The 23,522-nt window shown below is 53.2% G+C and overlaps 1 protein-coding gene across 7 annotated transcripts in view; it reads left to right on the top strand.

The window, feature by feature from the left end:
- The window catches only part of Nfatc2 (nuclear factor of activated T cells 2), a 133,299-nt gene that overhangs the window by 39,917 nt on the left and 69,860 nt on the right, over window positions 1-23,522 (top strand). For all 7 annotated transcript variants that reach the window (XM_052723901.1, XM_052723903.1, XM_052723900.1 and 4 more), the window contains one exon: window positions 322-493. In XM_052723901.1, coding sequence (XP_052579861.1) covers window positions 322-493 — 172 coding nt within the window. The remainder of the gene's footprint in view (window positions 1-321; window positions 494-23,522) is intronic.

The following is a 23,522-nucleotide window of genomic DNA, read 5'->3' as shown; positions in this document are numbered from 1 at the left end:
ATGTTGTGTTCTTCACGATTCCTGGAGGAGAAGCCATAACAGCCACTGGAAACATGCAGGAACCAACCCATAATGAAATTCGCTTCATCCCCCATGAAGCCAGCTACACTGTCTTCATCAGGATGGAAATGAAAGCAAGGGGAGGCCTCTGCCTTGTGAAGAGCTCCCCCATCATGTCTGAGCAATTTGTAGCCCTCAGCACTCAGCATTTTATTCCTCCATCCCTGGGTACAATTTCCAGAAAAGGTGCCATTTACATTTAGTGTACAGATGGACTGATGTGGTTTTCCATCCTCATGACCTGGTCTTTCCTTCCCACAGCATTCCTGTGACTGCATCCCTCCCTCCACTAGAGTGGCCACTGTCCAATCAGTCAGGTTCTTATGAGCTGCGGATCGAGGTCCAGCCCAAGCCTCATCACCGGGCCCACTACGAGACGGAGGGCAGCCGTGGTGCTGTCAAGGCCCCGACAGGAGGTCACCCTGTGGTGCAGGTATGGACTCAAATTCTCTTATTTTTGTGCCCTACATTTGTTACCAGGAGATTTACTCTGCCTTGCTGCTGCTTGTGAGGCCAAGGACATCTCATTTCCTTACTCCCTGGAGGGAGAGAAACCTAAGATGTTGTGAGTATCAAGAGCCTACTGGAGAATTGCATTCTTGGGGGGAAGTCTCCAGAGCAGGGTGAAGAAGCATGATGCTTATGTAGAAGATGGTCCTTCCTCTTCTTTATGATGGAGAGATTGCTAGGACCTGGCAGAGCTGATAGAACTATGAGCTTGCCGCTTGCTTTTTCCTGATCGACATCCTTCATGCCTGTGGCTTGTAGGTAAACCAGAGATTTGTACAAGGACAGAAGTGTGATTTTTTTCCCCCTCCAAAACAGTTGAATTGAAACATTCTTCAAATTCTATAATCTGGTTAATGAGGAAGTACCACAGGTGTCTAGGTTCTGGCTGGTGAACCCACACAGTTCAATTAACCAGAATCTTCTAGACGTTTAAGTTACTGTAACCATAGGGACCTCGACATGGTGTTCATAAGCACCCTTGAGGGCAGATTCTTAAAAACGCAGTTTTGCCAGGCTTGGTCGTTAAGGAAGCAGAGGCAGGTGGATCTCTGTGAGTTCCAGGTCAGTCAAGGCTACAGAAGGGGAGCCTTCCTTAGAAATTATAAAACAGGTGTAGAGACCAGACAAAGAGAACCCCCAAATGCTAAAATTCTCCCCGAGGGCACTGGGTGTGTTCCCCTGGTTCGGGACTGACTGATCTAAGCACTTGATACACATGCATGACAAAGTCATAATGAAGCCCATTGTTCTGGACAATTAATACATTATGTGCCAAGAAGAAAGGGGGAAAAAGAAATAAAAATCCAGGCACAGCCTGTGCTCTGACCCAGCAGCCCTAGAGACAGTTTCTTTCGGTCACCTGCCCCTTTCTTTATATCTTGTGTTGTTATTTCTGCTCTGACATGGCGCCCATACAGACTGGCGCGTGCTGGGTTTTGTTATCTCCCTCTAATGGTGGTCAGCCCAAGTACTGGCTGAGCATGTGTCTCGATGGCACAGCTGGCTGGTTAGAGCGTGTCTGTGGGAGGTCCCTGTTGCTTCTCACTGCCTGGGGTCCATCCTGGGCAATCTGCTTCCGGTGGATCTAGTTGAGCATGGGCTTTGGGCCCTAAGTGGGTAGGGAGCACTGAGGATGCCCTGACTCCAAGACCTGTCCGCCGGACGATTGGTGGGTCACTACACCCTAGGGAGCCAGAGGGCTGAGCGTCCAGTCCTATTCAAGTCCCCAGCTGTCCCCATCACCATCACCCTCTGGCCTTGCATAGCCCTTGGCCGAGGCCTTGAGGCTCCTGAGAGACTGCCTTCTCCACCATGGATTCCAGCTGCTGGGAGGCTAAAGTCCATCCTGTCGGCTCACGGGGGCTCCACACTGTTTGATTTCCAGTCCTAGGCCTGGAAGCGAAGTGAACATGTACTGGCCTGTCTCATAGGTATCCCTGCCCTCAGGGCCACAGTTCATGTTGAGTCTCTGTGGCAGGAGAGCTGCTCAGTTACCAGCTATTTGAACACACCTAAGACTACTTCGTTTTTTTAAGTCTTCTGTTAGTATCGACAAGGCTTAGCTGTTTGGGGATAGGACCCTGGCCTGCTGGTTGCTGGGAGACTGGGTCCTGATAGGAAACTCACTGAAGGAAGACGAGGAGAAGAGCCATCAGAGGCAACTTCCAGGCACTCCAGCATGCCCGACACCAGACTGGAAGCCAGGGCCGGTGGATTCGCGGCTCAAGCATTTGTGGCACTTACCCTGCATCTGCACCGTCTGCTGGATTTGCTCTCAACACAGGAAGAGCAAGGGGTTGTGTGCCTCTTTTGTGAGGGGGAGACGTGTGTAAAACAGAAGTGAATGTGGAGTGGGCAGAGGTTGGTGGAGTTCTCTGAGGAAGGGGCCGAGGACACAGGACACTGGGGGTTGGGGACAGCTTGTGCCCAGGAGCCCAGGAGGAAGGGTACTTGAGAGGATCAGAAAGAGGCTGGTATAACTGGAGGGGCCAGAGCAGACAGGGCCCAGGCTGTGGTGTCGGGGGAGGGGCTGCGGCTAGTAGATGGACCAGGAAGGAGACACAGGACTCAGTTCTAACTGTCCATGTGGAGAAAGAGCTGAGAGGAAGCTCTGTGCACTTTGGTGCATGAGCTATGTTCATTCACTGGTCACTTAATGTGTATTTACTGAGCACCTGCTGTGGACTAGGCTAGGTTCTGGGTTCTGAGTGTGACAGAAACCCAGCAGCCAGATTTTACAGTTAACACGATGATGGACATTTTGGAAGCATTTCCCACACATGGGACCCCATTCCATTTTTAATCATCATCAGGGTGAGGTCTCAAAACTTGTTCAAGGTCACTGTTGTTTAACACCGTCGGAGTTCTAGCTGCTTCAGGGCCTTGCTTGCCATTCATGGGTAGCTCAGCCTGACTTCCCACTCACGGAGAAAGCTGGTACCCATGCTTCCTGCCGACACTCTGTCCTCAGTGCATCACATGCAGTCCTGGCCCTGACTCTCTGGCCAGCTCACTGGAGCCCAAGTCCTGGTCCCCCTGAAGATTCTGACTGACTCTGGCCAGAGGATCATGCCACCACTGAGTGCAGTTGGCCGAGGCTTTGGCTGGGAGGCCATGTGAGAAGCTGGCCTCAGAAATAGGAGCAGATGTGATAGTGGCTGAGATCAAGAGGGAGACAGAGAAAGCCTCGGGCCTGAGCGGAGAAGCTCTGCTGCTCTTCCAGGGCCACAGAGGGCCGAGCTCCAGCTCTCCTACAACTTCTGCCCCATTCGTCTAGGGCTGAGCCATGGAAAGTTCCAGAAAGGGAGTGGGCTGGATGGTAAGTTCAGAGGAGGCCTGCCATTCTGCACCCAAAGTTCACATCCCTCTTCTGGCCTGTGACTTTGAAAGCCCAACATGAGCTTGTGGATGCTGTAGTCTGTTCATTTCTTTCTTTCTTTCTTTTTCTTTCTTTCTTTCTTTCTTTCTTTCTTTCTTTCTTTCTTTCTTTCTTTCTTTCTTCCTTCCTTCCTTCCTTCCTTCCTTCCTTCCTTTCTTTCTTTCTTTCTTTCTTCCTTTCTTTCTTTTTTGAGACAAGGTTTCTCTGTGTAGCTTTTGCACCTTTCCTGGAACTCACTCTGTAGACCAGGCTGGCCTCAAACTCACAGAGATCCACCTGCCTCTGCCTCCTGAGTGATGGGATTAAAGGTGTGCGCCACCACCACCCAGCCTCATTTTCTTCAAAAGACACTAGGTGGATTATTCTTTAAAACGTCATTGAATGGACTGTGATCACTGTAAAATGAAATGCGGGGCACCTGTGTTTTAGCACGGGAAGCAGATTTTAGCTGGGAACCTTTGTGGCTGGGGATGTGGTTCCTTTGGTAGACTCCTCACCTTGCAGGCAGGACACCCTGGGCGCCTCCCTCAGCACTACATAAGTGGCGTGGTGGTACACACGTGCAATCCTAGCACATCTGTTGGCTCCAGATCAAGGATTCTGGAGGAAGCATGGGGCCTTGTCATATAACCCTGGCTGTCCCCTCACCCCAGGCAGCAGCTCCCAAGCCCCTGTCCAGGGGGCCCCTCCTGTCAGGAGGCTGGGGAAGCCAGCAAGCTTTCAGTGTCGGGATTGCTGGAGGCCTCCAGGGTCATCTGTTGACTTTCAGACTGTCACTCACTCTGAAGCCTTGCAGGAGAAGGGAGGAGAGTCAGCTGGGTGCCCCTTCCTGGTGAGGGTAGGGAACAGAGCCCCTCAGGCAGCCGGAGCCCCTCAGGCAGCCGCCTGCCTGCGTGGTCTTCTCAGATAAGTCTGTGAGCTCGGGGACTCCCTGCTTCCTTTTCAGATGTGTGACAGGAAGTGGGTCTTGCTGATGGCCACTTGTCAGGCTAGAACTGGTGTGCTGGCATCTGTGGAGGCTCATGGGGCCCTGGATGTGGGGGGGAGGGGAGGAAGGTGGGCTCAACTGGGTGGGGGAGGGGAGTGGCTCCCCTGACTGAGACTTCAGAAGAGAAAGAGGCTGGAGGGAGGGGCGTGCTTTGACGTGGCTGAGGACTATTTGTTTATAAGTTCCTTAGCTCTGCCCCCACAGAGATGACCCAATTGAAAGACCTGATAAAAAGAAAAGTGAGGGCGGGTGAGATGGCTCGGCAGGGGCTTGCAGCCAAGCCTGATAGCCCGAGTTCCATTTCTTAGTTCTACATGTTGGAAGGAGAGGAGTGACTTCCAGAAGCTGTCCTCTGACCCCCACATGCACCTCATGGCGCGTTTTCCCGGTTGGGCTAACTGTAGCGGAGATCTTTCTTTGCTGTCTGACCGTGTAAGGTGATGACATCCTGTCCATCCACGCAGACTCCTCTTTGTTTTCTGTGTATGTGGGAGGCAGCTCGTATTGACTTGATCCAACCCTGTTATCAGAAGATAAAGATGGGAAAAGGTGGGGTGGGCAACATATGAACACAGAGTCCCTGCTAGAAGCCACCCCCGTGTCCTGTCCCCTATCCTCTGGACCCGTCCCCTTGTGTGGCATTAGTAGTTTAACCAAAACTTTATAGAATACACAGTTCAGGCCAAGGGCATCTGTGGGCCGCCTGTGGCTCTGTGACCCGCCTGGGGGCAGCTGTGGCTGTGGTGACCCCAGGATGTGACCCCAGGATGACACACCTGAGGTGAGCAGAAGAGGGAGACAGTAGAGTCTGCTGCAGACACCAAGGTGATGGAGCCGTGGTGTGGGCTCAGTTTCTCCCCACCGAAAACACCCAGGGGAAGAGGGCTGTGCCTCGAGTCTCTCTTAGAAGACCAAGTGTCCCCAGTGAGACATTTCAGGTCGAGGCAGAGCATAGAGGCTTCCAGCATGTTGGAGGAGCCATTGTTTCTCAGAGGGAGAGTGTAGAAAGCAAGGTTCTCAGGCTCTCTCTGAGCACGCGTGTCATCCTAAGAGTCGCACCGTGAGCTTCCTTCGGTGACCTATTTAGTCTGTGGTGACACCCTGGAGCATAGGTGGTAGGATTACTATACTCATTTTACAGACAGCAAAACTGGGCCACGGCACTGAGGCAACCTGCCCGATGTCAGCCAGGCGCTGGTGACGGCTGGGTGTGCGCATGCGTGATCAGAAACCCACGGCTGTGCTGCCAACTGGGAGAAGAAAGGGGGCAGGGTGTGTGGGGCCAGGGGTTCTAACTCTTGCTGGCTCTGGGGTTCTGGGTGTAACTTACGGGGACTTCATCTTTTAGACTTGTTTTGTCTTGTCAAGAGCTGTGGGGACAGGGGCTGGGATGCAGCTCAGTGTTAGGTGCATGCCTGGAGGATGGGAGGCCCTCGGTTTGTTTCTCTGTACCACATGCACACACACAAGACGGGTGAAGGCTGGGAAGATGGCCTGTTGGCCAAGTGTTGGCCACATAAGCCTGAAGACCTGAGCTGGTTCTCCAGTGCCCACAGGGAAACAGTGCCTGGGCTGGGCAGAGACAGGAGAGTCCCCAAGGCTTGCTGGACAGACAGACTAGTGGATCCATGAGCCTCAGATTCAGTGAGACAGGGTCGTGGACATACCTGGGCCTTTCTGAGCGCTGCTCGGCCCTCTGTGTCTGGCTGTTTCTGGTCACACACAGGATCAGATTCCACCCTGACCAGGACTAGGAGACTCAGTCCCAGTTTGCAGATGTAGTAAGAAGCTCTGGGAAGTGAAGGGAACTTGAAACCCGAGCCAAGAAGCCCCAGAGCCTGGCCGTTGCTATGACTTGGCTTTTGTCAATCTCCTCCCCTGTAATCCGTGTGGTACCTGTCAATCTCCTCACCCGTCATCCACGTGGTGCCTGTCTGTCAATCTCCTCACCTGTCAATCATCCACATGGTGCCTGCTGTTTCCAGATGGCTCTGAAATGACCTAGGCATAGGAGAGAAGCATGGAGTGGCATCTGGTTACTTGTGGGAGCTCCAGTTGGGGGAGGGGCCGACATGAGTGAGTTGGGATAGATTTCTAGAAGATTCTCCTACAGCAGTTTACAAGGGTGCTCTGCTGGTTGTGGTAGTGGACAGTGTACCAGGAGTTGGGGGTCAGGCTCTGCCCTTGCCTCTGTCTGCCTCATATGGGGTCTCTGGGGAGCCTGTGGAAAAGGAACCTCTGGTTAAGTAGTTCTTCAAAAGAGAGTGACCATTGGCTGGGGAGATGGCTCAGTGGTAAGAGAGAACACTTGTTCCGCAGACACAGAGACCTAGTTCAAATCCCTAGTACGCATGTAAAAAGCTGGGGATAGCCATGCGTCCTGTGGCCTCGGTGTTGGGGACAGGGACAGAAGGATCCTGGAAGCTTGCTGGCCAGCCAGCCCAGCCAAATCAGTGAGCTTCCAATTCAGTGAGGGGCTGTCTCCAGACAGCAAGGTTGGCAGTGATGGAGGAAGGAGCCGATAGCTGCTGTCACTTTGTGTGCATGCATATGGGAGTGTGCACCCATGCGCTCAGGTGCATGCAGCTCACACGTGCACACACACACACACACACACACACACACACACACACACAGAGGATGGTGACCCTATGTGCAAATCTAGCTTCCTGTCCTCATCTGGCCTTTGCTAGCCTCCAGATGCTCTGTGGGTTTAGTGGGTGTGGGGCTGAGGCCTGGGCTGAACCAGCAGCATTTTCGAGTGGTGCCATGACTGAGGCTCCAAGTTGGCTTGGGTGGCGCCAGCTCTGTCGGTGACTCTCATTAACTGGACAGTGGAGGTGGGGGGGGACAGTAGGCATGATGGCTTCTCAAGGGTTCTGGGACAATCATGGGTGTATGGACGTCACAGATGCTCCCTTTGAGCCCCTGGCAGACCCACGCGGGCTGAGTCTATGCCCTGGTTCAGGCAAGATTGCTCTCTCTTCTCTATTGCTGAGGAAATCAGCAGAGCGTGGAGGGACTTCCCCATGGAGCTCCTTATCTGGAACAGCACGCTGGGCCAGGGCCTCACCCCAGCTGGCAAACGCCCTGTCCACGCCGCACCCCAGCCCGGTAGCTGTCATCGACTGTTTACAGATGAGGATGTGGGAGCTCTCGGGAATCTGTGCCTTTTCTGCTGACGCTGGTCTCCTTGGGGTGACACTGACACTGTCCTCACAGGGTCTCTGCAGAGCTGAAACGATAACATAGCCCGGGACAGGAACATGTAGAATGTCTCCGCCGGGCACATTGCTATGTTCACCATCGTGTGTGTGTGTGTGTGTGTGTGTGTGTGGTTTCCTTCCATGGCATCCTGTGAGGATAGAGCCACCAGTGCCTGCTCTCACACGGACGTCTGGAGTTTTCTCCCCACCCTACACTGGGGTACATGCGGGGACACAGATGTGAGGCCTGTCCTCAGGTTGTGCTCTGAGGTACACTTGTTCCAAAAGAGTGTTGTGACATGGCCATCACCATCCCAGGCTCGGATAAGAACCTGACCTCAGGAGGTCGGGGGACATGCAGCGTCAATTTGAGGGTGCTGAATTTGGAACCTTGCCTATGGGGAACCTTGGCTCTAGGTGGTGCCCACACCCACTGTGTAGGGTAGGAAGGGATTGTGAGCATATACACACGGGCATAAACACAGAAATGGTGTGTTTTGCATGTACCCACACATATGCGTGGACGCCCATGTACCTGCATAGACACGTGTGCACATGTATGAATGTTTTCTTTATAACCATGTACATACGTGTGCATGCATGTGTTCTTTACCCCCCTGCTTTGTTGGTGTGGAGCTTGAACCCGGGCCCTCCCATGTGGTTAGCAGGAGCAATGTCACTGGGCTCTGTTCCCAGCTCTCAGTTGTCCTTGTTGTACACAGGAAAACACGAAACCCATCCTAACGGGTGCGGGCTGCCGATGTCCGTCTTCCAGATGCCGTGTGTTTGTGCGTGCCTTCCCCGGCTTAGCGTCTGGCTCTCTGCTTCACCCCAGCTTTCTCGGGGTACTTGATGACACTGTCGGGGAGGAGATGGTCTTTGACCAGAAAGGCTGGGCATCGCTCAGAGACTTTCCCCTGTGTAGACGGGTAGAAGCCTCTCGGTATTTGTAGGTAGGCCTTGAAGGCACAGAGAGGTTAGGCAACCTGCCTAAGGCTGCACAGGAAGTGGGTGAGCCACAGCTGAACCCTGGGTGGTCTAGCTCCGAAGTGCAGGAGCCGAACTTCTTAGACCACAAAGAAGAAATAGAAATCTGTAAAGCTCCAGAGATAATTTTCTAGGGCTTCAGTATTTGAAAAGTTCAGTAAAGAAACTAGTCCACTCCAATCATACTTGGTCCTTGCCAGGATGTTAGGGTGTAGGCTTATTGGAGGTTGCTGCCCCCTGCTTCCTGCTTCCTTCTCTGCCTGTATTGGGTGACCTGGCCAGAGCTGCTCCCAAGTGTAGGTGGATGCCTTAGGTTTATACTGCTGTGATAAAACACCGGCCCAAACCAGCTTGGTGTGTGTGGGGGGGGGGGGGATTATTTTATTTCACAGATTATAGTCCATCGCTGACGGAACTCAGGGCAGAAACCCGGAGGCAGGCTCTGAAGCAGATGCCATGAGTCAGTTCTGCTGACTGTCTTGCTCCCCATGGCTTACTCAACTGCTTTCTTATATAACTCAGGACCACCTGCACAGTGGTGGCACCACCCGCAGTGAGCTGGACCCTCCCCCATCCATCATTAGTCAAGGAAATTCCCCGTAGACAAACATGGCCAGAGGCTGATCTGATGGAGGCACTTTCTCAAGGGTCCCTTTTCCCAGATCCGTCTAGGTTTGCATCAAGTTTGATGGTTTGACAAATATCACCCAGCATAGTGGGGCAACACTGAACCTCAGGGCAGTACGGGCTTCTGGGTGTGGGTGGCGGGATGCTCCCAGCATGTCTAGGCCTGGGAAAAGAACACGGGGACTCTACACAGCCTGTGCTTAGTTCTGAAATTCCCACCTCCCCAATGGTATGCCGGCCCAATTTCAAATGGTAACCACAGACCTGCGCCTCAACACATGTGGGATTTGCCTATAATGACCTCAGCCCACTGTGGTGTGATGAGGAGAATCAGGCCTCTTGTGGCCTCAGTTTCCCCAATAGCTAGTTGGAGAGAATGAGCCTATTATTGCACAGGGCAAATCACAGGCCACTCTGGTTCCTGTAGGGAAGCAAAATTGCGTGGCCATGGTGACAATCTCAACTCTGAGGGTACAGCACAAGACGGAGCCTCCCCTGCCACCTGGGTGGCTGCCTCCTCTTCTAGAGGCCTTGGCTGCACCTTCTAGAACATTCCCTGCCCTGAGGTTGAGTCCTTGATCTTTACCATCATTGTCAGAGGCAGTACTGAGGTGTCTAAAGGACTAGACAGGAAGCCTGGAGGCATCACAGTCCTGGTGACTCCTGGGCCTCTGCTGGAATTCCATCTTTGCACCTGATAATCACGGTAGAGCCTGCATGCCACCTGATGAAGGCCACACTGGAAACCTGCACCAGGAACATTCAGGAAAAATAGCCTCTGCCTGTTCCCACGCCATCCATTTACCTGCTCTACCACGTGTCTGCTCCTTTGTCCATGAGAAAGTGGCACAGGGACACAGGGTTGCCAGAGGGTGGTGTGTGGGCGCAGTGTAGCAATTCACCATTGTGTGGGACCAAGGACTGATTTCTTGGCAGCTTCTGCCTCTTAGTGAGTGTTGATTAGGTCCCGGGCATGTGCCCAGCCTTGTGCTAGATGCTCCGTATGCTCACAATAGGTGGGGCTCAGGCTTTGCCGGAGAGCGTGGTAGAGGTGCCAGCTGCTGAGAGAGAGAGAGCCTATGGTCCCCAGGTGCCCATGTGCATGTCAGAGCCTGAGATGTGTCTTGGGGAGAAGTCTTCAGATCATGTAGCCAAGAATGGTCCCCACTTGCCTTTCCAAATAAAGTTGTGTTGGCACACAGTGACCCCCCCTCATTTAAATAGCATCTATTGTGCTTTGGTACTGTTTTGACAGAGCTGAGTTCTGTTGACAGAGGCAGTGTGACTTGCAGAGCCTGAAGGATGTCTGATCTTATCTTCAGCAGAACAAGGGGAGAGAAAAGGAGAGAGAGAGAGAGAGAGAGAGAGAGAGAGAGAGAGAGAGATCAAGCAGACCCTCACTTCTGAAGGAGAGAGATGTACAATCTACAGTCTGTCAGGGGGTGAAAAAGGAAAGTGGGGGAGGGGTGACCGTGGGGTTGTAAGGATGCTACTTGGCAACTTCCTGCCAGGGTGACATTTAGGTAGAACTGGAGAGTGGTGAGGGAGTAATTGGTGCCATTATCTTGAAAGAAAGCACTGTTGAATAGGAAAGAGTCAGTGTGAAGGTTAGGGGTACTGCTTGCTTGGTGTCCGCCTTGGACATCAGATAGAGGTAGGAGCCTCTCACCTACCTCTGGAGCTGACATAGGATTTGGGTTTCCATGTGACATTTCAGAGATTTTTATGACACTGGAAGAGCAAAGTTCCCAGCAGCCCACGGAACTCCTCAGTGTGCCCGGGCCACTGGGTTTACGGTTGTTCGTTGTCATGCGGGGAGTCTTGCCTATTTGTGAACTGTGAAGACTGCTCTGGCTGGTGCCTCCCGGACATGTGGAGAAAGGGATTTTGGTTGGTACAAAGGTGGAGACAGGCTAGCAGGGATCGTGTTGTGTAATTACTCAAGAAGCACAAAATTGCTGTGTTTTAACGAGTGTAGATGAGGGACCCAGTCCCCCAGCCTTTGCTCAGCTGCTGTACAACTTCATGTCACCACCCCACCAGCAGGCGTTAGATGCAGAGACGGGGACACGTGCCCCATTCCTTGTCTGCATCGCTCAGTGGCTGCCTCGTCTGCTCCCTCTCTGTCAGCAACTGCCCTTCCATCAACCCCTGTGTCTTTGTGTGTCACTTCTTTACAGTCTGGCCCTTCCTTCTACCCATAATCCTGCTCCCATTCACTCATCATCTGTCACATAGGAGGAACTTAAACTGCTGTGTGAACCACAGAGTGAGGGTCCCCATTGTTTCTGTGGGACCCTGGGGAGCCCCACTTGCCTCGGCCTCTCAGATGCGCCATGCCCTGGGTACTGGGTGATGGGTGTGTGAGGCTGGCCGCCCCTCGGTGGCTTTCCTGTGCTGAAGGAAGTGGAGGAAGGAAGCAGCGATGATTCAGAGGGCACTTCAGGTCACCAGGCCGTACCCAGGCTTTTCAGGGCCCTCATCTCCGTGGCCAGTGTGCCTTGGGCTGGCCTGAGGGTAACAGAAGTCGTGACTTCATGGAGTAAGCACAAGTTAGTTTTATAAGATGAAGAAGACGGAAGAAAACCTTCTTTTTCACTTTCCTTTTTTAATCGAGAAGTATGCCGTGGGTGTTCCCTTGCGGTTCACAGTCAAAGAGAGCATTGTCTTTGAGCTCCGAGTTCCCCTTGGGGCTTCGATGTTGCGTGTGGCTAACTTTAACTTTGAACTAACGCTTTTAGGGCTGGGCTCGGGTTGGGGTCCCAAGCCTGGCTCTAAACAAGGGAGCAGGCTTGTTCATTGTACCAAGTGAACAGGCTGCCCCATCTCATCTCTCCTTCCTGTTCGGAGGCACCCTCTCCTCCCTAGTCTCCTCTTTTCCTCTGTGAGCACAGGGCAGCATGAAGCTGGACACAGCAACTGTCCACAGGGAACGTGATTGCTGGCTGGTGAGCAGGGTCTGAGGAGAAGGATGAGGGCCAGGTCAGGGATTTTCAGCAGGAATCTTGGGGAGGAAGCATTACAGCCTCGTATTGTGCTTGTATGGTGCACTCAATTCTGATCCAGTACATGGGAGGTTGAGGCAGGAGGATTGCTGTGAGTTTGAGGCCAGCCTGGACTACATAGTGTATTTCAAAAAAAACCAAAGAAGAGAAAATGGAATGCCCCCAAAGCAGCTCTCTCACATGCACACGCCATCTTGCCGCGACCTTGTTCTCCGATGCGTTTTCTGTTTGGATCCAAGTTCGGTGGGTTTGTTGGTTTTCCTGTTGAGGGCAGGATTGCCCTGGGTGCCCGACCTTGGACCCTGGGTGTGGAAGCGGTTTTGTAGGATGCTGTGCCTTGGGAAGTGCAGCCGCCAAGGAGGAAGTTGATATGACTTGTTGGGGACCTGGCTGTGAATCTTGGCTTGGGCAGCTCCCATTCCCGGCCAGAGCTGGGCCGGAGGGATGCTTCTCAGTAGGAGACTCTTTATCCTGCCTCAAACTCTAGCCAAGCTGCAGAGGATGGTGATGCCACCCTCTGTCCACTCCATGCTGTTCTCATCTCAGGCCAGGTTGGGGCAGCAACATTCATTCAGTCAGACAAGCATCTGCCAATGGTCAGTGGCATGCAGGGAGCTTGCTGGTGACTTGAGGAAGAAATGGGGTGAGTGAGGTCACATGGGTAGTTCAGTGAAAAAGTCAGCAGCAGAGAGGATGCTCCTGGGGGTTGATTTCCACTGCCAAGGAAAAGGAAAATCCCCAAACTGAGCACGTAGAAGGAGCTGCAGCCGCAGCAACAATGCCTGGACTTGCCTTTGTGTTGGGCGCCTCGGGCAGCTCCCTCAGCCTCTCTGGGCTATGGCAGAAGTGTGTTGTGTAGCATAGGCTCATCCTCGGGGTGAAGGGAGCAGTGACCTTGGGCTTCTTCTACGCCGAAATGCCAGGCCTACAGCAAGGCTGATGGATACACTGAGGGCCATCGATGGCTTGGAGTTAAACTGATGATAGTTCTGGGGATGAAGATGACTGAGCTCTTGGAACTCTCTCCGAGACTTGTCCCTGCTAGCCATCCCCGCAGCCCACAAGGCGGTGTCTGTGTTATGCCCATGTACTTACAGTCCAGTGGTGTGGCTGCTGTCTCCTAGCCTTTTCAATCTCAGAACTGAGGTGTAGATAGGCCTGATGGTGGCAGCAACAGGATGCGGCGTGCCCTGGGTCCACTCTGCACCCTCCTACCACCCTGCACAGCAGGGAGATTCCTGCCTGGGGGCTGGGGCTGAGGTCAGCGTCGGGGACAGAATGGTGTGTGAGCAGTACTGTCCTGTCTCGGACACTCCTTCCTCTGGAGAAGCAGCCGGGACAGCCTTCTGGTTCCTGGTGGCCTTGGGCCTGGTGACCACTGCTCTTCACAGCCTGCTCTGTGCCTGTAGCAGGGGCGCGTCCTCACAGGATGAAGAGCTGCTGGAGTGGTGAAGAGGCCTTTCACCCTGAGAGGATGAGAGAAATACCGCATTCTCCCAAGACACTCTCAGGTCCCCATCTGCAAAGTCAAAGCCACTTTCCTGACTTAGTCCCAGTTATCTCCGACATGACTGATGCCACAGTGGCCCATGCAGAGTAGGAGTGGTAATACAGAAGATGGAGAGCACTTACTGAGCACCTGTGGTGTGCTGGCGTTAGTTCTACAAGCCATGTCTACTCAGGTGCACCGAATCCTGGTTACCCTGTGAGCGGAACACTATGCTTCTCCTCATCTGACTCGTGTGACACGCAGCCCGAGCATCCGTGTGATGGCCCAGGTCTGCAGCCTGGGTCTGTTTTGCAGTTGGGATATGCATGTAGGGTGGGCTGTGCTCCCATTAGGTTCTTTTCTGGTTTCAAGGTAACAAAGCTGGGGCCAGATGAATTCAGTGACTTTAGAGAAAGCGAGTGGGTTGCCAGAGGCCCAGCTATCCACATCCCGTGTGACCAGAATGCCAGGCTGCCAACTCCAGCATGGATGCTGCGATACTGTGCACGCTAGGCACCATGGAGGGTGTGTGTGTGTGTGTGTGTGTGTGTGTGTGTGTGTGTGTGTGTGTGTGAACATGAAAGGCGCTCCCTGGCCTTGACAGGCGGCTGACAGTGCGGATGCTGCTTGGAGCCAGTTAAAAGCAAGCTTGCTAAGGAAGCGGATCACCCTCTGGCCAGGCGCTTCCTCCCTGGGTTGCGTGATTTTCGTGAGTTTAAAGCTCTTCCATGGGCCTGGCCCGGCCCTTGGGCTCTGGGTGCCGCTGGAAGCAGCGGTGCCTTTGAAACCCTCTGCTACCACAGCCCCTTATCTTGGCCTGTGGCTGGTTCCCAGCCGGAAAAGGGAAAAGGGAAATGCCGGGAGAGGAAGGCTCTGTGCTAGGCTTTGAGCTTGGTTCTCATTAACAAGGTCAGCCTGGTTCTGTTGTTTATTTTCCCACTTTTCAACGAGAAGGGTGATGGATGACTGTGTCTCCGGCGCCTGCCACACGCCAGGGCTCACTCACGCACGCTCACCCTCTCAATGTCCCATGCTCAGGGCTGTGGACTGATGTACTGGTCTGTGTCTGCACCAGGAAGGGGTGTTAGAGCCAGGCCTGGGCTCCTGGGGGTGGGGACTCTAAGGAGCACTGGCCCAGGTGGCCACCTTTCTGTTCTTTTCAGACTGGGTCTTGGGCTGTAGCTCAGGCTGTCCTGAACTTGCAGCAATCCTCCTGTCTCAGCGCTTCCACCTCAATACTAGGATTGCAGATGTGAGTCACCATGTCTGGCATGTGTTTGCTTCCTCTCCCCCTGGCCTTTTTTCTGCCAAGTGCTCACAGCATGGCGGTGGGCACGGGTGTTGGGAAGCCCAGTGGCACTAATGTGGTGAATGGAGAATCGGGCTCTAGTAGGTCCCTCCCACACGCTGTGAGGAGGTGTGAGGAGGCTGTATGAGCGTCAGTCAGGCTGTGTCCCCTGGCTGGATACGTTCTGGTCCCCCTTCTGTGTTTCACCATCTCTTCAGAGTCAATCGACAGCGGTGGCAGCCATGTCCCCCTTCTCCACAGGCAGCAGGTCCCCAGGGGCCCTTCCTCTGCCCCAACCCCCAGTGTCCACCCCATGGACACACCTTGCAACAGGGAAGACCCAGCCAGCCAGCCAGCCAGCAGGAATACCCCACCAGTTTCTGAAAAGAGCATTAGCTGCTCTGTTCGGTGCGTTTCTTCTTCTGGTCCCTCCTAGCCCTCCTCCCAGTCCATGGGGGACCACGTGTCCTCTCTTCTTGTGGTCACAGCTGAGGGGCAGAGCCTTGCCGCTCTCTGCACAGGTTAACTGAGCACCCCATCATGCGGTGCAAACTGGGCAGGCTTCTTAATGTTCTTGGCGACAGTGGCTTCCCACCATGTAGCTCTACAACCCCAGATGCACTGGAATGCAGCCCCTTCTTAGACAGATGTCCAGCTTGGTGTTATACAAGCTGGGTAGAGCTGATGTTAGTGTGTCAGTCAAGATTTTTACCCATTATAATCCACAGCATCTTTACCGTTGCTTTAAAAAAAGTGTGTTGCTTTTTTGCTTATTTTGTGCCCATGTGCATAAGTATGTATGTTTGTGGAAATGCACATATGCCTCAGCACATGTGTGGAGGTCAGAGGTCAGCTTATAGGAGGTGGTTTTCTCCTATCATCTGGGTTCTGGGGATTGAACTCGGGTCTTCAGGCTTGGCTGCAAGCTCCTTTCCCTGCTGAGGCATCTCGCTGGCCCTGGCACCTCTGTTTAGCGGACACCTTTGATTTGTGATTGGTTATGCTGTTTACAGTAATGGCAGAAGGTTTCTTTTGAAATAGTTTCTGTAAGTAAAAATAGGAAATAAGTGTTAAAAATTGAAATTAATACCCCAGTAAAAGACCATAATGGCTGGAGATTGACATCTGGGAACTGAGGTCCCGGCTGTTTGTAGGTGAACTTTGACCCCGTTGCCAAGGTAACAGTTTTTGAATGGGGTATGGAGCTGGGCCTGTCTGGTTCAAAGCCTGGTCATTGTTTTTCCAGCTTTGTGATCTTGGGCAAATTGCCCACCCTCTCTGTGTCCCGTGCTTCTCAATGTAAATTAATAGCGTCCCTACTGGGGTAGGCGGCCTTGACCAGGCCCTCAGAATGTGACAAGCTGCTGCTGTTATTATGGTTAATTATAGACCCTCCCCCGCTGCTGTACACATTTCCCCCCCAGCATGGCCCTTCTGTTGGCTAGACGCTGCTCAGCAAACATTAGTTGCCTTGAATTTTAGATCGTCACAACGCTGCCAGGCTTGGCACTGTAGGACCAGGAAAAAGCAATTCGGAAACCAGACAGAAAGTAAGCATGGGTTTTATTTCCAGTGAGTGCCACTGTCACCCTGTGAGGGTCAGACAGCCACCTTCTCCCCACGTCCCACCCCTGTGGGACGAGTTCTGGTAAGACAACCAAGGAGACGGATGGGTCCCACCGTGGCTCTGGGCACAGGCGTCCGATGCTGTTTATGGCGGCGTCCTTCTGGGGGACTCTCAGGTCTGACTTTTTAGAGGTAGCAGTTTAAAAAAGTCCTTGTGGGCTTGAAGCTCAGTTGGTAGAGAACTGGCCTAACATGCTTGAGAAACTAGGGATGATGTTCCATACACCTGTAATCATAGCACTTGGGAGGTAGAGGCAGGAGGATCAGGGGTTCAGAGTCATCCTAGGCTACATCGCGAGTTTGAGGCCAGCCTGGGCTATAGGAGACCCTTCCTCAAAATCAAAATCAAAATGAAATGAAAGGCCCTCTGTGGAGCAGATGTGCACAGGCATCGCTGGCCTGTGTGGAGATGCCACTCAGGCACATGCTGTGTGCACCTTGGGTGTCTTTAAGTGGAAGCCCTCCTCAGCCTGGAGGACATGTTGCCATGGTGTCTTTCAGCTGGGCTTAGGTTTAGCTGTATCGACCAGAAACCCCCAAAGAAGAGCTGGTTAGATGCCCAAGAAGATATAGCGAGGCCAGAGCTGGGTAGTCCAAAGTACTGTGAAGTTGTCAAGAATCCTGTTCTACCCATGGTTCCCTCACAGGACCAAACGACTGCTGTAGCTGTGGCCATCACACTCGTATTCCAAGTAGTGGAGGGGAGATAGAGCAGAGGGTTCCACTCCCAAGCTTGGTCAGCTTCCACTCAGGAGCCCTTTGAAGTCATCCATGCATGTCTGCTAAGTGGCTTCACCTAGTCACACAGTCACCTTTATCTGCAAAGAAAGCCAGCAGTATAGGTTCTTAGGAAGGACAGTGAATACGAGGTGAGAGCTAGCACAGCGGGTGATCTTAAAGGTGCAGATGGCAATGCCTTGTTTTAGACTAAAGTTTTACTGGTTTTCCACCGTTCAGGGTCTAGAGAGGGCCTTGTTAAGCATGCAGAAGGACAGGCTCAGGGAAAAACCTGGTAATGGACGGCCACTGGGACCTTTTGAGAGTCTCCTCTGTGCACCCAGTCCCCCTGCTTTCTCTGCAGTGAGTACAATCTCTCTGGCCACCATGGTGCAGTGCGTTGGTCAAGGAAGAATCAGAGCTGAGTCCTAGACTCCTCGTCTCCACAGCCCACAGGGAGAAGGTTCATCCCTCTCTGTGCTTTGCAGGTGGAGTGGGACCGGGGAACCACAGGATAAAGATTTGAGGCTCTCGAAGTTGGCGGTCCAAGAGCGCATGAGGTGCCTGGGCTGCTTTTCAATTTTTCTTATGATGAAGGGAAGTGTACATTCATTTCAGAATTTTAGAGAACATGAAGTGGCATTTTCTCCTTCAGTCCTTTGGAGAGTCCCCTCTGGGGATGTGTACATATAGGGAGATATTTGAATGATGGCAGGAAATCAGACTGGGGTTGGTCCAGGCAGGCATCTTCCAGATAGTAGGCACTGTGGGTACAAAGGCCCCAAGGCAGGAGGGCAAGGGTGTTCTGGAAATAGCCAGGAGATGCATAAGGCTTCCTTTGGGAGGAACAGAGAAGGAACAGGGATGGACAGACCGAGAGAGAGGCAATACTAGCAAGGCTTCACGGGGCACGGCATTTGAATTGGATTCTCTATTCACAAGACAGCCATTGGCCAGTTTTAAGTAGGGAACCACATGATCTCATTCACCTTAGAAGATCCCTCTGGAGGCTGTGGAGACTCTCTTGAGGATGGAGGCATGGAAAGAGACAGACAGATGCTCAATGGGGCTGGTGCAGCAGGACCGGAGAGTGGTGGGGTAGCCAAGTCAGGGAGAAGGAGGGCAGTGTAGCCTAAGGGCTCTGCCTGTCGATGGACTGTGGCTGGTGCTCCAGCAGAGTCTCCTCCTGACCTTTCCCCACACATTAGCTCTCACTAGGATGGTTTGGTTCCCCAAAGGACATTTGGCAGCATCTCAAGATATTTTGTTTATCATAGTTGGGGAAGACTCATTGGCACCTAATGTGTCAAGAAGTGCATGATGCTGCCAAACTTGGACCTGAGCCCCACAACAGAGGGTGGTTGCTCCCCAACGATGAGGCCGAGAAGTCTTCCCAGGCCCTAAATGCGGTTGTGATAATCTGCTGTCCACATCTGCACTCCTCAAAGCTGCATGATGGACGCTGGATCTTTGATGCTATACTGTTGTGAAATAATTCTTTGATGAAGGGATTCCTCCCTCTGGGATTCATGCGGATCTCCTAGGAGTGGGTGAGTTATTTCTGGAGTGGGTACCTGTGGGAAGCAAGGCCTTTCCTTGTCTTCCCTTGCTCAGCTGCCCATTACCGTCTGCCAGAGGGTTAGCCACCAGAGACGGGACTTGACAGCCCCTTGGCCATGAACTTCCCAGGCTACAGAGCCCCAAGCATCTCACCGTAAAATGGACTGAAGTGCCTCCCACCCCAAAACGCCCCGCCGCCACCAGCGCCCTGTGAATCACCCGCATTGCAGTCCTTTCTCTCTTTGCCCGCCTCTGCTGAATGAAGGAAGGAGTGAATGAACTGAGCTGCCTCCAGTGGAGCAGTGACTCACAGCGGCCAGACCCCAGCCTCCATCCCTGGTGAATGAGCGCCAGGCCACAGGGCCGTATAAGAACTAGCTCCTTGTTCCAGGCTGATGCGATCTGTTGATCTTCCAGTGGCCCCGCCTTGGCCTTGCCAGGTCTACAACACAAGCGTCTCAGCCTGTCTAGCCAGCTCTGGAGAGGAGCGGTGCCCTGTGCAGAGCCCTCCAAAAACCCACCCTTTGCAACCCAAGAAATTGGATCTTAAAATCCCAAAATAGAGTACAGAAAGTTACACATCACGTCTGCCTTTTTTTTTTTTTTTTTTTTTTTTTCCCTCCTGTGGCAAAAATGAGTCAGAATTCTTGGTCCAGCTCCAGAGAGACCTGCCTGGTCGTTTGGTGGGAGCAGGGGGCAAGGGGTGGGGGATAGCTAACCTTAGTGTAGGGAGGGGGTGCCAGCCAGTTCAGCCTTGGCTTGCATTTCACAAGTCCTACCCTCTGCTACTCCAGCAGCTCGGGAGGAATCTTCCAGCTTTCGTTGCAGTGAAAGATGATAGGCCGGCTCTTATGGCTCGCCCAGATGTCCCGTCTTTGGTGAAGCATTTATGTGGAGTTGGGGGTAGGGCCTATGTCATTAGGGTACCCTGCAGGTACTCAGCTCTTCTCATTAAGCATGCTCAGATAATTGCATGGCATTCTTTTTGTCTCTTTGAAGGGGAAGAGATTGAGAAAGGGTCTTGCTGTGTAGCTCGGGTCAGTTTTGAACTCCTGCTTCAGCTTCCCAGAGTGCTGGGGTTATGGGCGTGGGCCACCATGCCTAGCTTTCATGGATTTCATGAAAGCTCTCTTCATTCCTCAGTTTCCCCTCTTGGGATGCATTCTTCTTGGCTTCTCAGAGCCCAGGCAGCCTATGTGGACGGTTGCCCTTCAATGTCAGGCAGCACAAGAGACCGCCAGAGAGCTGCATTTGAAGGGTGCGTCCCCCACCTGTCTGGCTTTCTGGTGACTGTGCGGGCCACGGGCATAACTTGGCTTCCTCTTTCCCTCACCACTTCCACAGGGCTGCCAAATTGCTGTCTTTTCAACTCAGGCTCAAGGTTGTAAACTTCATTTTTCCAGTCTCGAGCTTGACTCCTCTCCTGACTCCCGGTGTCATTGGCTTGGTATGACACGTCCCTTTCACCGGGAGACACATTCCTGCAGACTGGCCCGAAGAGCAGGGAATTTAGAGAGTCTGAAAACGTGGGGACTCTCCCAGACGTGAATAAGCCTCTTTTCTCAGGGCTTTGGGAAGATGAGTCACTCCCTGTGTTAGTCAAGAATAGCTACCACAGTCCTGGTGCACGGCTCCACAGTCCCGGTGCATGGCTCCGCATAGGATCCACCTTCTCAGTCACTCAGCAGCTGCCTAGTGCACATCTCCACAGTCCCGGTGCATGGCTCCACATAGGACCCACCTTCTCAGTCACTCAGCAGCTGCCTAGTGCACATCTCCACAGTCCCGGTGCATGGCTCCACATAGGACCCACCTTCTCAGTCACTCAGCAGCTGCCTAGTGCACATCTCCACAGTTCCGGTGCATGGCTCCGCATAGGATCCACCTTCTCAGTCACTCAGCAGCTGCCTAGTGCACATCTCCACAGTCCCGGTGCACGGCTCCGCATAGGACCCACCTTCTCAGTCACTCAGCAGCTGCCTAGTGCACATCTCCACAGTCCCGGTGCATGGCTCCACATAGGACCCACCTTCTCAGTCACTCAGCAGCTGCCTAGTGCACATCTCCACAGTTCCGGTGCATGGCTCCGCATAGGATCCACCTTCTCAGTCACTCAGCAGCTGCCTAGTGCACATCTCCATGTGCCAGTTGTTACCTGAGGCACTGAAGCCTAGAAATGGACAAACCTCTATCCAGGGAAGTGAATTAATGCATGATTAACAATTGGTGCTGTCGGGAGGGGACTAAGCTGTGAGATGCTGATACCCTCTGATTTAGCCGATCTCCTCAGAGAAGGCCCTGTGCTCCGATTCGCTTTAACTGGTGACACCACACAGCTTAGAGTCGCCGAGGGGAGAGCTTCTGTTGAGGAATTGTCTAGATCAGACTGGCCTGTTGGAGATCACCTTGAAGGTTAATTGATGTAGGAGGACCCTCCCACTGTGGGTGATGCCATTCCCTAGGTAGGTGGTCCTGGACTGTTTAAGAAAGCTAGCTGAGCAGAAGCAGAACTGTGAGCCAGCAAGCAACATCCTTCATGGTTTCTGCTATACTTCCTTGGCTGTGAGTGAGTTCCTCAGACAGATGCAATGGTGTGTGAAATAGCAAGCAGAGACCTGCCTTCAGGTCCCTGCCTTGTCTTCCATCGGTGGTGGACTATGGAAGCCAGTGAATGATTTCCTCCCGTATTCCTTTTGGTCAGAGAGTTTTATCATCACAGCAACAGAAAGGAAGTGAGGAATCTCTGCCTTGGGGTGGATCCTCAAGGATGGAGGAAAGGGATAGAACCAGCCATGGGAAGACACAGAGGGAGAATACACCAGGCTCTGGGAAGAATATGTGGAAAGGCCCCAAGGTAGGAAAAGCTCAGCCTGTTGAAGGAGCCTCAAAGGAGCCATGTGGCTGGACCAGGACGTGGGGAGCTGAAGCCAAGGATAGCAGCCAAGACTGGGTCATATGGGCGTCCTTCTGTGGGCTGCACCCAGGTCCCAGATTTTCTTCCAAATGTACCCGACAAACACTGCGTTTTAGAACTAAGAGATGATCTTCAAGTTTACAGAGACCAGAGAAGATGAACTTTGATAGCTGACAGTCTCCTGGCCCTCGCTGGAGGAGGAGTTTGAGCAGAACATCACTTGTGTGGCCTGTCAGAAGGAGCTTCCCACAGACCTCACCAGCTCTTCCTTGAGCCCTTTTTCAGCCCTACTCACAGATGAAGAAACTGAGGCCAGGAGATAGAAACTGGCTTTCTGGCCTCAACACTTTGGCAGCCAGGTGCTTGGCAGTAAACTGATCTGGATGGCTACCCACAAGTCAATGCTTCGTGGACCCCCATGGGCTGTATGCAAGGGGAGGTACAGACCCAGAAAGCAGCCGGGAAAACATGGTTTGGCTTCCCAACAGCACAAGCCCAAGGGCACCCGGCCGGAGGTTGGTTTCCAGAAGGCTTGCAGAGTAAGCCACCTCTTGGCCCAGAGGATGGCTGGCCAAGAGGAGGCAGGAGGGAAGTGTAGAGGTGCCCCTTCCCAACCTGGGACTGTATCCAGAGGCCCCTGGGAGCTGTGTGCAGCGGGGCAAGGGCGCAGCCTCCAGCCCTGGAAGACTCACATGCCCTGCTCAGGGTCTGCACTGACTGTGGACGTGGTGATTGGAAGCAAATCTCGCCAACTCAGCCTCCAGCCCCATGCTCACTGGGCGCTGGAATCTGCTTCTAATTTCCGCTAGTGTGAGAAATGTACAGTGACTTGACTCTTAATTTAGAATATGAAGAGAAACTGACGTGGACTGTTTTCAAGCCCACATGGGCTATCTCATTCTCCTTTTCATATTCCTGGCCTGATTTCAAAATGGATCCCTTCCTGGGGTCACCAGTCCCTGGGGTGCCCTGCCAGCTTCAGCATGTCCATGGTCTGTGGCACCCATAGTGGATTGGGGCGGACATGGTTCCTGTTTTCACTGTACTCTGCTCATGCTGTCACCCCTGCTGGGAACAGGGCAGGTCAGGTACCAGCTGTCCAACCAGCCTGGTCCTGTCCATGCTGAGTGAGATGCATTGTGGGCACAATGGTAGCTGTGGCCAGGCCAGTTGTTGTTTATGGAAAAGGAAGGGCAGGGGAAGCAGCCATCACTGGCCACCACCTGCCCCCTCCTGCTCCCCTGCTCACACCTGACCTCTGAGGGGTGAACATGCTGTGGAGGATCGGACAAGACAGCTAAGCTACCACCCTTGGAGGGACACCCTCCTAGTGGGGGAGGCAAGGAGACGAAATGAACACACCCTGCCTTGTGGAGTGGTGACAGATGTAGTGGGTGGTGGGTGAGGTGACACCAAGCAGGTGGGTAGAGAGTGCCGAGGGTGTGGTGCCCTGTGGGGTGAGGTCGAGAGCAGTGAGGGACAGCCCTGTGCCGACAGGAGCAGCCATCCCAGCAGAGGAAGAGGTTACCATGGAGGTCCTGGGCGGGAGTGTGCCTGGCTTGTTCCAAGATGGCTATCGCTGTGGTGAAGGAGAGAGGATGTGAGGGGGAAGGTCCCACAACCCTGAATCACAATGAAGACTTTGCCCCACCCCACCTCCATATGTG

Source organism: Peromyscus californicus, unplaced genomic scaffold (genome assembly GCF_007827085.1).
Source record: "Peromyscus californicus insignis strain IS unplaced genomic scaffold, ASM782708v3 Scaffold_7__1_contigs__length_154581171, whole genome shotgun sequence".
Lineage (NCBI taxonomy): Eukaryota > Metazoa > Chordata > Mammalia > Rodentia > Cricetidae > Peromyscus > Peromyscus californicus.
The sequence above is the reverse complement of the archived record's forward strand: the minus strand, read 5'-3'. Positions and strand labels throughout refer to the sequence as shown.